This window comes from Excalfactoria chinensis, chromosome 2, assembly GCF_039878825.1.
Source record: "Excalfactoria chinensis isolate bCotChi1 chromosome 2, bCotChi1.hap2, whole genome shotgun sequence".
NCBI lineage: Eukaryota > Metazoa > Chordata > Aves > Galliformes > Phasianidae > Excalfactoria > Excalfactoria chinensis.
The window spans coordinates 62,052,614-62,065,050 of record NC_092826.1 but is presented as its reverse complement, the minus strand read 5'-3'; the positions used below and the strand labels follow the sequence as shown (position 1 = coordinate 62,065,050).

The 12,437-nt window shown below is 38.7% G+C and overlaps 1 protein-coding gene across 3 annotated transcripts in view; it reads right to left on the bottom strand.

Moving 5' to 3' along the window:
- The window catches only part of TMEM245 (transmembrane protein 245), an 80,005-nt gene that overhangs the window by 50,032 nt on the left and 17,536 nt on the right, over positions 1 to 12,437 (bottom strand). For 2 of the 3 annotated variants that reach the window (XM_072329133.1, XM_072329131.1), the window contains exons 6-8: positions 11,203 to 11,372; positions 6,328 to 6,351; positions 9 to 113 (exon numbers count right to left, since the gene is read on the bottom strand). In XM_072329133.1, the coding sequence (XP_072185234.1) occupies positions 9 to 113; positions 6,328 to 6,351; positions 11,203 to 11,372 (299 nt within the window). The remainder of the gene's footprint in view (positions 1 to 8; positions 114 to 6,327; positions 6,352 to 11,202; positions 11,373 to 12,437) is intronic. The other variant, XM_072329132.1, reaches the window with a different exon arrangement.

Below are 12,437 nucleotides of genomic sequence, written 5' to 3'. Positions count from 1 at the left end.
CACTGTACCTTTGCAGTGAGGAGCAGGGCTAGCAGAAGGGTTCCTATCACTAGCAAAAATATGATGAAAATGCTGATTATTTTATCTAGCATTTTCTCCAACCACACGATCATCTGTGCAGGAAAAAAGAAAAAAGAAAAAAATCATGACATATAAATTGATCTCAATGAAAGCAATGTTAGATGCTAACTGACGGCACTGTTATCTCTACTTAAAACTGGAGTGCAAAATTAGGCTCTAATCAAACAGCATTAATGCCCAAGCTTTGAGATGGACAATTAACAAGCAATGTTAGCATGATGGTATGACATGTGGTTTTGCAAACGACATTTACACGTTACCACAAGACACAGCAAGCTCTCTGCAAAGCAAATAATAATTCAACATCTACTTAGCAGACCTAGAAAGGCTAGCATTCATTTCAACTACCAGCCTAGAAAGTGACTTTGTTTCCTGTCCTTCACCAACTTGTGAAACTTACAGATATTATTTGCATGGAAGTTGGAAGTTAACTGGGCATGCTGTTTAGCATGATCATGACTTTGGAACTTGAATAGCTAGTAGCCATCTAAATGGCTACCAAGATAACTCTGCAAATAACCAAATGTTTAAAGCTGCTTATCACCTTCTGAACTTAAGCTGAAGGCTTTCTAAATGACCGAATTTCTGGCCAATTATTCTGCACTGCATATTTCTGCCTAATTTGAACCTGGAAAGGATTTTCAGTATTATACATGAATCAGCTAAAACTACTCATAGAGGGAACATGCGTGTTTGTTGTTCTGTTGCTTTATGGAAAGGCACATTCTGTGTATGTCCACAGGTAACAATGGCACCACGTAAGATTAGAGAAATTCTGCTGATGTCATCAAAAACATGAAAACTGCTCAACTACATGGCGATTCACAGTGCAAGCTGAGCTTTCTCATACCTCAGTAGACTGCCTACGCTAAAAGTTGAGAAAGCTCATGCAAGTATGACCAAGCACATTTTTCTAGCTTCCATATAGTTCAAGTGCCAAGTTTTGCTTTTATTTCATCTGGCATTAAAAAATACAATTACAAAACTTAAGCTTTAGGAGAACTAAGGTTAATGACAATACGCAGGAGAAGAAAGTATTTCCAAGTGAGTACAAGTTACATAGCCAGAGATTAGGATGATAACTCTTTGCATTGAAATCTTTCCAAACTTCTGAGCATACTGATGGTTCACAAATGTAAACCACCTCTTTCCTTACTATTCGCCCCACTGCTACATAGGAAACCAACAACCAAGAAGCAACTACTATGGACTGCTGTATGTCTGATTATTGAACAGCTTAACACAGAAATTATATCTCCTGCTTGAAAAGGAACAGAAGCTCATTCTGTAACATTAAAGAAGTTAATACACATAAAGCTTTGAGAGAAAAAGAAGAAAGCCTAAAGTTTTTACAACTAATTCCTTGTTTGATCTGAATCACAATAAAGATTATGTTCAGCATTTTAGAACTGCTGTTTAAAATACTGAAAAAAAAAGAAGCTGGAAGAAAGCAAAATCCTTCTAATAGAAACTAATGCTGAGCCAGCAAGTTTCTATGGCAAGATCTACATGACCTGCAGAAAGGAATTCTGTAGAACTGGAAGGAATCTGCAAAACTTGGATATTTTTAACTTTTTCCCCCATTGCTGAAATTTCTCTGCCATCAGAAATGCCTTATGCTGGGGGGAGGTTACCTGCCTATAGCAATAGTGCAGCTTTCAGAAACATTCTGACTAATCTCTACTTGGGGCTGTTAACTCTTTGGAAACAAGACAGAAAACAGGATTTGCTGTGCCCTTCCACACTTCACATTCAGCTAAGAATTAAGCAAGAGAAGCAAAAAGAAGCCCCTGTTTTGAAGGTGAGAACCAAAAATTGTCCCTGAAAAACAATGGATGGTCAGGGAAGGGAAAATTTATGGCATGGGTTTTAAACTGAAGCTGTGGAAGAAGACAGTAAAGCTTCCCTTGCTATTTCTTAGTGAAAGTAAGAACTAATCCTTGTTTACTTTCTCAGTTAGAGACAAAATAAACTCACTACTTAGTCTTATAATTAGAACTCAAACCTGTCTCACTGCTACCGTCACTAGCTGTGTGAGAATACCCAACAGGAAGAATCTCATCCAGCAGCAGAGGCTGGATGTATTAGGTGCTCTACCACCATAGCAACCACTGGAAGAAGAAAAAGCTAAAAATCAGGATGAGGATTCTCTGAACATCACCAGCAAGGATCTTTTCTTGATGCTTCTCACTGCAGGTTGGAATTTGGCTATAAGGCCTTTGAAGTACAGCTGCAACACATGTGATGCCTCAATTGCCTTTAATCTAGTTAGCAAAGTAATGGCAGTGCTGATGCTGCACTAGCACAGGCAGCAACCTCAGCCACGCAAGCCTACTTTGTGTTTATTTTCTTGGGCAGGTAGCCTGTGCAATCTACACAGAAGCCAAGTGCAGTATGCCTATGGGTACCTCAACCACATCTCTCACCACAGCCTTAAGGAGATCAACATTACACAACTGGTACAAACAAATCAGAGGAGAGATCTGAATAGGATTCAGTATCCCCATAATAAAAGCAGATGCACTACATTAACTTAGGGTTATATTTAGTCTGCCTCTTTTAATTTGCTTGCTATTAAGCTTCCTTTCCTTCATCTAAATTTACCCACAATACTTCAGTAAGAAGCTCTCACCCTGGCCCACTCATGTTAAATAATTCATTGGTACTAGCTTAGTACTGCATGTAAGTTAGAGTGCTAAATCCCTGTGTACTTGTACTTACCACTACATCAGGCCATCCCTTTACATGTCTTCTGTAAATCGTAGACATGCACACAAACACAAACATACTGACTAAGCACTAGTCATCAGCCAGGTCAGAAAGCACTAAATTCAGTTCTGAGCTTCTTCATCTAAAAATTAGTTAACAACAAGAAGCTGATGCTGCCACAACATCCAAAAATTACGCAAAGCTAAGGAAAGCCAGGCTCCTAAGCTACAGAAGGTCACACTTTTAAAACCAAACTGAAAGGTTAAAAAGTTGTGATAGACTGACCGCAAAAAGCTATCTTCAATTTTCAAGGTGTTAAAGGAAAAGGCGTCAACTTTCAAAATAAATAAATAAATAAATAAAATTTAAAGAATTTATCTCAAGGTAAAAATAAATTTCTAAACCAAGTTGCACTCTTAAAATGCCTCTTAAGTATGTTTAAATACTCCCTGCTTACAACTTTCATACCATGATACAAATCCCATTAAACTGAGCTGCAAGAAGACTTCTCGTCATGTTTAGCAATCAAGAATCATGCTATCTAAACAGGTTACACAGTAAGATCCATCACTTATGAATTCATATTTTTGTGTCCTCAAACCACACAGCCACTAGAACATTTTTTAAAACCATTTTATAAACTGTATTTCACACACAGCAATGCACACCTGGATACCTGTTCCATTTTCATTAGTTGCACGTGAAATTACCAACAGGGGCAATTTCTTTCTAAACAATTTCACCAGCTGTCAGTTTTTTGTTTGTTTTTTTTCCATACCTGCTTCGACAACAGACTTGATAACATTTTTCCTTTAGTTCCATTAATGTTTGATATCACCTTACTAATATCATCTGGTGAGAATAAAGGGAAGCTTGTAATCGTAACACAACTTACACTATGCTAAAACGAATCACATGAATGGCTCAGACAGCATTGGAGAAAAATCTAGATAAGCCCACTCATACTCATGTTTCTCCAACATCAACAATATTTAGTAACTCTAAAGATTCCTGCCATGTACAATGTCACAGAACAAATCACGCTAACTCAGTAGAACCTATTTTCCACTTTGGGCCGTATCTGCTACATTAAACACAATTAAACGTTGTTCTGTTTGCTAAAGAAAAATTCAAGCAGCTCTTTGACAGCTCTTACAAGAGGAAGAAAAAAAATAAGCTAAGGTTTATCACCAGCAGCTCCAGCCAGTCATCACTTCAGCCTCTGTCATCTCTGTGATCCTCAGTGGATTATCAGGAACTTATGTTAGCATTCCCAAACATACTTCCCTGCAGAGTAGCAAAAAAGAGAAAGGCCCAGAGGAAGTAACTTTGTAAGTGACTGTAATGTCCTGTATTACAAGTTTCCTCTATTCTTTGCCTTTGGTAGAGCACAATTTTTAAATTTAAGAAGGAAAAAAAGCCCTCAAGAACCTGCTATAGTTCATGCAGTATCTTGCTTTGCTTTTTTCTTTACCATGACTATAATGCTAGTATTACTTGCTCACAACACACAGAAGTCAACACTATATGCAACAAGACTTTCAGCTTCTCTTCCTATAAAAATATGAAGCCAAACAACAGTTTCAAAACCACCTCCTAGGAACCACATAATCCTCTTCTAAAAACCTGTATCCATAGGTTTTTTACCAATAATTCACTTCTCTAATATAAAAAAGCACCAATAACTCAGAGTTCAAAGTGACAGCAACTGAATTATTTTTACAGCACATCACTGCCTTTCAAAAATTGATCCATATGGCCGAGTCTTCAAAAAAGCAAGTACAATTCAGAGACAAAAGTAGCTGAGACTGAGCTTTCACTGTTGACTCACTGAACTTAGCAGCTCACCTCAAGCGTGCAAACAAACCAATCACTTAACCAAACTGTTATGAAGGGTTACGGCTGTATGAGTTTACTGATCACAAACCACCTGGAAAGCAGAAACATTGCAAAACCAGGAATAAAAGCACAACTTTAAAGCAGCCAAATGATATTCAAAAGCAGAAGAAAATTTGTTTGCCCTTCATTGTCCTACAATGGACAGTTGTAACTGAATCATAAAACAAGCAACTCTATCCTCTTACTTACGAACACAGAAATCCTCCCAAATACGCAGTCCTAGCTCAATGGTTAAATACTTGCTATTAAACATACTGAATTCATTGTAATTACTTGCAGCATCACTCCATTTGTCATCCAGCAGACTTCAGCTTCCCACCCTCCTTTAATTGTTTAAAAGAACCTTGTGGAGGGTTGTGTAAGTGCCCTTCATGGCCTACGCGCTCTACTATTCTGCTCTATTTGTTTTCAGCATCACTCACAACAAAGGTATTTCAGCTATCCTTAAAACATGTAAGGCAGGTTTACGGCTTCTACTTCAGTTGTATCTGAATAGAATTGATAGGTGGTTGATCAAAAATTAAAGCTGTTTATAAACCAAGAAAGCACTCTGATTAGCTCAGTAGTTCTGAAGTGATAAGTAAGGACAAAGGTTGCTGCTGAGAGCATAGCCCATTTCTACATATAGTACTTAATTTTTTTCCTCTCCCTCTCAGTTACGTAGTTTTCATACGTTTTATCACATCCTAAATTTTCCTTGCCAAAACTCTAGGGTTCTTCAGTTGTACACATGCAACAGCGGTGCTGCACAGGTTTCAGACATATCACCGCATTGAGTTTTTCAGACTTCAGTCACACCTGAGGCCAAACACAGACTGACTCAGTTTCAACTTCTCTTGGGTTGATGGCTCCCTGAACAGCTATAGTCCACTAGGACTGATTAAGATGAACCACATCAACTGAGGAGTACATTTCATATATAACACATGACATACTCTTAAAACCCAGATACACACTATTATTTTAGCTATACCAATATTTGCGGGTTGTGTTTTGGTGTGTGTTTTTTGTTGTTTTTTTTTTTTTTCTAACTAGCAATCACTTCTCTTCAGAGTGCCATTGGATTCAACAGTTTTCATTTTCGGTACTCTCATTTCACTTGTGCTATGATATCACTAAATATACAGGCCAATTGGACACTTCAAAGTGAGACATTAAAAGCACAGACCAAAACCATGCAATGCCCCGTGTGCAAGCATCCATGTTCCTAGATTCAAGACTGCACTTCAAGCCCTAACCCTCTCCACTCCCACATTAATTCATATAACTGATGCTTCCCCTGAGCAGAGAACAGATGTCTAGTCAGGGAACTAACTCATTTTGTCAAGCACACAAGTGAGGAGTAGGAGGAGATCAACCATTTTGAAATACAAGTGCTACTAAATCAAACTACCACTTGAAAAGCTAATGCAATATTCTCCTGTACAAAACGTGTAGCTATATGCATTTATTTTAGTAGAAAACAAGAGATCAGGTAGAATTATATGACCTTCCGTAGCTTATGTCAAGAGCTGGAAAAGAAACAATCGGGAGAGAAAACTAAGAAGCAAAGCATGTTAAGGAGTGTTCATGCTGCGAAAAACCTCCCCAACACCGCAGAATCAATTAGTTGGAATCACAATTTTGCTGTTTATTTACCTTCTTATTAAGCCAGTGCCACAGCTTGTCAGTGGCAGAGGGAGATGGAAGAAAAGGGGAAAAAAGACAAGAACACAGTGGAAAATTATTGAAAAATGCAGTAATAGAGGGAAGGGAAAGCAATGAGAGGCAGGCAGTCACCCACAGAATGGAAATGAAATTGTTTCAGACACAAAATTAACTTGTAATAGGAAGAAAGGAGTGTAAAAACTTCAACAGTAAAATATAGGTTCTTGCATTTAACGTGATTTTTTTTTTTTTTAAACAAAGGGAGATATAACAGGTAAAAACAAACAAGGACATTAACAGAGCAATCAGCTTAACCTGGTCATTATTCTGAGTGCTAACATTTCTGATTTCAGAATAGGATTTGCACCCCAACAAGGACACATTACTGAAACACCAAAACTTAACATGAAATATTTAATGACTGCATTTATATTCCCATCCCGGCAGTTTCATTTGTTATAACAGCAGACATAATAGGGATGTTCAGAAATATTTTTTTAGTTCCACATTCATATTATTACAACATTCACATTTAATGTCTCGACATGGAAAGAAATCTGACATACACACAAAAACACAGACCATTTTCTGTCTTGTACAACTGTGTTGTTCTAATTCGTTTTTACCTTTTACTAATTCTCACATAAAGCACTTAAGTACACTTTCTGAAGGTCTGGTTTCTATAGGGCTACGCTCTTATCTTGTTATTAGTAGTCAGTTAGCATAACAACAGGGAAAAGCTTTAATGCTGTTACTCATCTGTGTGAGAAGTTAAGAAGAAACAAAGTTAAGTTTGGTCCTCCTTGGACACAAGAAAGCCTATTAAACTCTTAATTAAGCTAGGGTGAGTTTTCACCAACAGCCAGAACTCATATTAGCTCCCAATGAAAACAAAAAAATTCTAATTAAAAAAAGAAAGAAAAAACAGAAAACACCACTCAGTTTTGATTAATTTTTTATCAGAAGCAAGATTTACAAGGAAATATAAACACCAGGAAATCTGAACATAAAAGACATCACAAAGCACCCAGTTTTCCTGTGTAGTTGTATGGCTTTAGCATGCTTGTGGAAAGCAGAACAGTAGTGGAAAAAGGGACGGCAAAGCTTCAAAAGCTTCAAACCGATATTGTACAATTTCCTTCTATTTTCCTTCTTCGCCTATGGCATAATGTATAACAAAGGTTAGAGCCTCAGTCTCAGCCTGAGCTTTTAGCAGAATGTGAAATTCTGGCGCTTTTACATAATTCCTGCCTCCTGTAATTAAATGATAAACACAATAACCAAGAAAAAACATCACATGCTAAAAATAACAATCATTTTATTAATTAACGCTTAAGAGAAAATCTGGGGGGGGTCTACTTGCCTATTATCTTACCAATACCTATACTTAAGTTGTTCTAATAAATAGGATCATTTTACATTTAAAAATAGAGTATTAAGCTTAAAACTGAGATTCCGGTCATTCAAAAGAAATAAGGCTACAGCAGCTTTTCCAGTTAATTAATGGAAAACCACTTATGCGGTCTTATATGTCTATGAAAATAATTCCTAAAATAACTTTTTATTCAAAGTCCAAACACCCTATTGAAGACCTCTTATTATAAAATTCTAGTATGCTCTATCTAAAAGCACTACGTAATAAACATGTGACTTGTTGAAGTCTATCAGAAAGGATGCATGCAACAATATATCAAGAATAGAGTAGTGTGCGCAGACCCTCTGATTACACCACCAAACTACCTGGAGAATTCAATGAAGCCAAGCTACAGTCACCATGTAAAAAGACTATGGTGTTGTTTGTTGTTGTTGTTGTTGTTTTAATTTTATCAGACTGAAGCAAGCTATTGGCTCTTGACTCTTTGTGGACAATGGAGTGGAATCCAGTTGGCGGCCGGTCACAAGCGGCATCCCCCAGGGCTCAGTGCAGGAACGTTTAACATCTGTTCTGTTTAACATCTTCATTGATGATCTGGATGAAGGAATTGAGTGCACCCTCAGTAAGTTTGCAGATGACACCAAGACGAGAGGGAGTGTTGATCTGCCTGAGTGGAGAAGGGCACTACAGAGGGACCTGGATAGACTGGATCAATGGGCCAAGGTTAATGGCATGAGTTTCAATAGGGCCAAGTGTCAGGTCCTGCATTTTGGTCACAACAACCCCAGGCAACCCTACAGGCTCAGGGAGGTGTGGCTGGAAAGCTCCCACATGGAAAGGGACCTTGGTGTGCTGATGGACAGTCAGCTGAATATGAGCCAGTAATGTGCCCAGGTGGCCAAGAGGGCCAATGGCATCCTGGCTTGTATCAGGAATGGTGTGGTGAGCAGGACTAGGGAAGCCTTCACAAGGCTTGTGAAGGGCTTGGAAAATCAACCCTATGAGGAGAGGCTGAGGGAGCTGGGGCTGTTTAGTCTGGGGAAAAGGAAGCTGAGGGGAGACCTTATTGCTCCCTTCCAGTATCTGAAAGGTGCTTACAGTGAGAGCGGGGGCAAGTCTCTTCTCACTGGTGACAAGTGACAGAACAAGGGGAAATGGTCTCAACTTGCACCAAGGTAAGTTTAGGTTGGACATTAGGAAACACTTCTTTACAGAAAGGGTAGTCAAGTACTAGAATAGGCTCCCCAGGGAGGTGGTTGAGTCACCGTCCCCGGATGTGTTTAGGAGCTGTTTGGATGAGGTGCTCAGGGATATGATTTAGCAGAGGGCTGTTAGAGTTAGGGTACTATGGTTAGGCTGTGGTTGGACTTGATGATCTTCAAGGCCTTTTCCAACCTGGGTAATTCTATGATTCTATGACTTGATGAGAACATGCACGATGCTACTAAGCTGTAAAGTGAACAGACAGATGACAACAAAAACCTTCTCTCCTTCCTCCAGCAAACCTCCGCATTTGAATTGTTGAGTCCATCAGCTCCAGCGGCCAAATCTACAACTATGGACTAATGAATACAGTAATGATGCTGTTTCCATAGCCCATATGTAAACCAGACCCGTATGTATGAGCAGATCCTGACCTATCGTTTAGAATGAAAACGAAAAGCAACTCCCAATTTATCTTTGATATGATCACTTCAATTCAAATTTGTCTGCATTTCCAATAATATAACCAGGAGCTAATGAGCAATGAAAAAGAACAGCATGTCTTTTTTTTTAGCTGTTATTTTAAAAAGTTATTTTAGTTAAAAAATGGGTATGACCTTACTAGCATTGCTTCCCAAATTCTTGGAGATAAGATCAATTCTTGACCCTACGTGGCACAGAATAACCATATCCAGTAGAACTTAAAAGATCATGAAAGCATTAGTGTGACAAATACTTGAAGCCCACACGTTAACTCCAGTCACCCATGAGACATGTGAATTACTGCAGGCACAAACAAGGACAATACAATCATGCAGAATATCAAACGCATTTCTTCTAATGGCTAGAAGAGCTTGGATGGTTTTAACACAGAGCACAGACACAGGAGTATGACTGTTAGATAAAAAACAGGGGAGGAAAGATGAAGTAATGTATTTTGCCCACACTGTTCATTTGCTTAGACAAGAACAATACAAGTATAAACTGACCTTCAGTACATTTAAGCTGAAGAGTGGGAGGTTCTGGTGCACATTAGGACAAAAACCCTACCTTTTGCAGGGAAAAAGAGGCTTAATAGAATTAGGAAACATCCTTTATCATGTAGTTCTGTGATACAAGAACACTAAACTCTATAACACAATAAATACAAGACATACACTATTCTGTCCAGACAGTCTGCTAACTTTCAAAACAGAAGCATTTAGTAAAAATCTTTGTATACTGTAAACTTTTTTCCTCCTTAACACATTTCCCCACTGTCTTCTGAAAACCCCTTCAACTTGTTCATAGCTGTATTCTGAAAAGGCTTTTCTTTTTCAATTTGTTCCTCAATTAACTCAGTGGAACTGTTACTTATTTCCTACACCCATTAAATCTTCTGTTGACCTTTTGGCATCCTTTTACCCACTAGGTCTGAGCTCCAATGCCTCCTTTTCTTGTAGGAACCCAGAGGTATTATCTGCAGGTATTTGTCCAGGTGTAAATACTTTAACAAATTTACTTACAGGGTGCAGGACCTGACATTACTGAAAATCTGAGGTAACAGATTTTTCTAAAGCAAGAATAATTCGACAGAACTGGTACAGAAAGTACATTCTTATAAACTGGCAAAACTATTACAAACAAAATCATTCATCATTCAGTGAAAACTCATAATTCTGAAAGGAGGAGCCTTCATAAAATTTATGGAGCGTTCTGACCCTGCAATTTGCAATGCATATAGGGTGCATTTTGAAGGGGATGAAGGAAGTGAGACGATCACAGAAGTCTTACTCTACAGGTCTTTCCCTTATCCATCATATTTCATCTTCTAGAAAAGAAAGCCTCCATTCTTTACCACGCTACCTTGCTCAACAACTACTTGTCCATATAGTATAAACAAATGCATTCAAGCTAGCTCAGACCCTTAAGTCCGCACAAAAGAAGTAACATTTCATCTTTCACATCTGAGTTCATTCAGTTTAACTTCAAAATCTTTGCAACCAGATAAAAAGAACAAACTTTAAGACGTTTGCAGGACTTAGATAAGGAGTCCTCTAAAGCTAACTTGACTTCTATAAGTGACTTCTGTCAGGTTCTGCATACATTGAACGAAAGTTAAACGTGTACTTCAGTGTGAGCCGTGACAGAAGAGATGAGATCTAAAGGTAAGACAGATACACTTTTACATGACAGACATTTCTATTAGTGACAGACACTTGTTTTGGAGTTAAGGCATCTCAGCATGTTACAGTTAACACAGAACAAAACAGATTTTTTCAGTTGCTTAATAAAGTAAGCAGAAATACCTTACTGTCAAGCTTCAGCATGACTCTTCCAAGCCCTCTGATGGGACGTGGAGCAAGAGCTTCCTGACGTTCTTTCACAAAGCTTTCAACAAGTTGCCACCAACTTTTGCAACGTTTTGCCATGAAACTCAAAACTCCAAAATGAACCACAAGTTTCTTTAGTGCCCAAACTGCAACCACAAGAAGAAAATGAAAGGATTAGTGATTTTCAGAGGAGCACCACAAAACTATGCCAGTATGGAAGACCTATGAAAAAAAGAAAGTTTTATTTCTCACTAGAAATCACCTTCAGAATTTTGAAGTGATTTTGCTACTGATCTCCTCATTCACTTCACAGACACTGAATTCAAACTGCACAAGAAAAGAGCGCAGTGCATGGGCACTTCTGAGGTATCTAAGATTTCAGCAAGGCCTAAGATAAGCAGGTGCCAATCCGTGATTCCAGTACAGTGGGTTTATCATATGTTCACACACACAGCACAGATATCACACTCAGAACTTATTAGCACGTTACACGTAAAATAAGTTCTTCACTCATTCCTTTAGCTTTTGGCCTTCTATTCTGCTAAATCTACATCTTTTATCAAGGGACTGAGAGCAGATCACAAAGCAAGTATACAAACCTTCAACTGAAATACAACTACTGATGGTTTTTGACATTAAACACTTAAAACATCATCTTAAGATCAGCTCTGTATCTTGGGCTTGAATATCATCACAAAAAGCTTCAGAAAAATCTATGCCGCTCCTCAAAACCAGATAAAAGAAACAGATCACAGAATGGCTTGGTTTGAAAGAGACCTTTAAGATCATGTAGTTCCAGCCCCTCTGCTGTAGGCAGGGACATCTCCCTCTAGACCAGATTGCTCAATGCCCCATCCAACCTGGCCTTTGATGCTTCCAGGGAAGGGGCATTTACAACCTCTCTGGGCAACCTCTTCCAGTGTCTCATCACCGTCACAGTTAAGGATTTTTTCCTAATAACTTGTCTAAATCTACTCTCTGCCAGCTTAATGCCACTTTCTCTTGTCCTGTCACTACCTGTTCTTATAAGAAGTCCCTCCTGAGCTTTCCTATAGGTCCCCTTCAGGTACTGGCAGGCCGCTATAAGGTCCCCTCACAGCCTTCTCTTCTCCAGGCTGAAAAACACGAGCTGTGCTCCAGCCCTCTGATCATATTCATGGCGCTCCTCTGGACCCACTCCAACATGATGAACAGCTCTTCCCTTTCCTTTT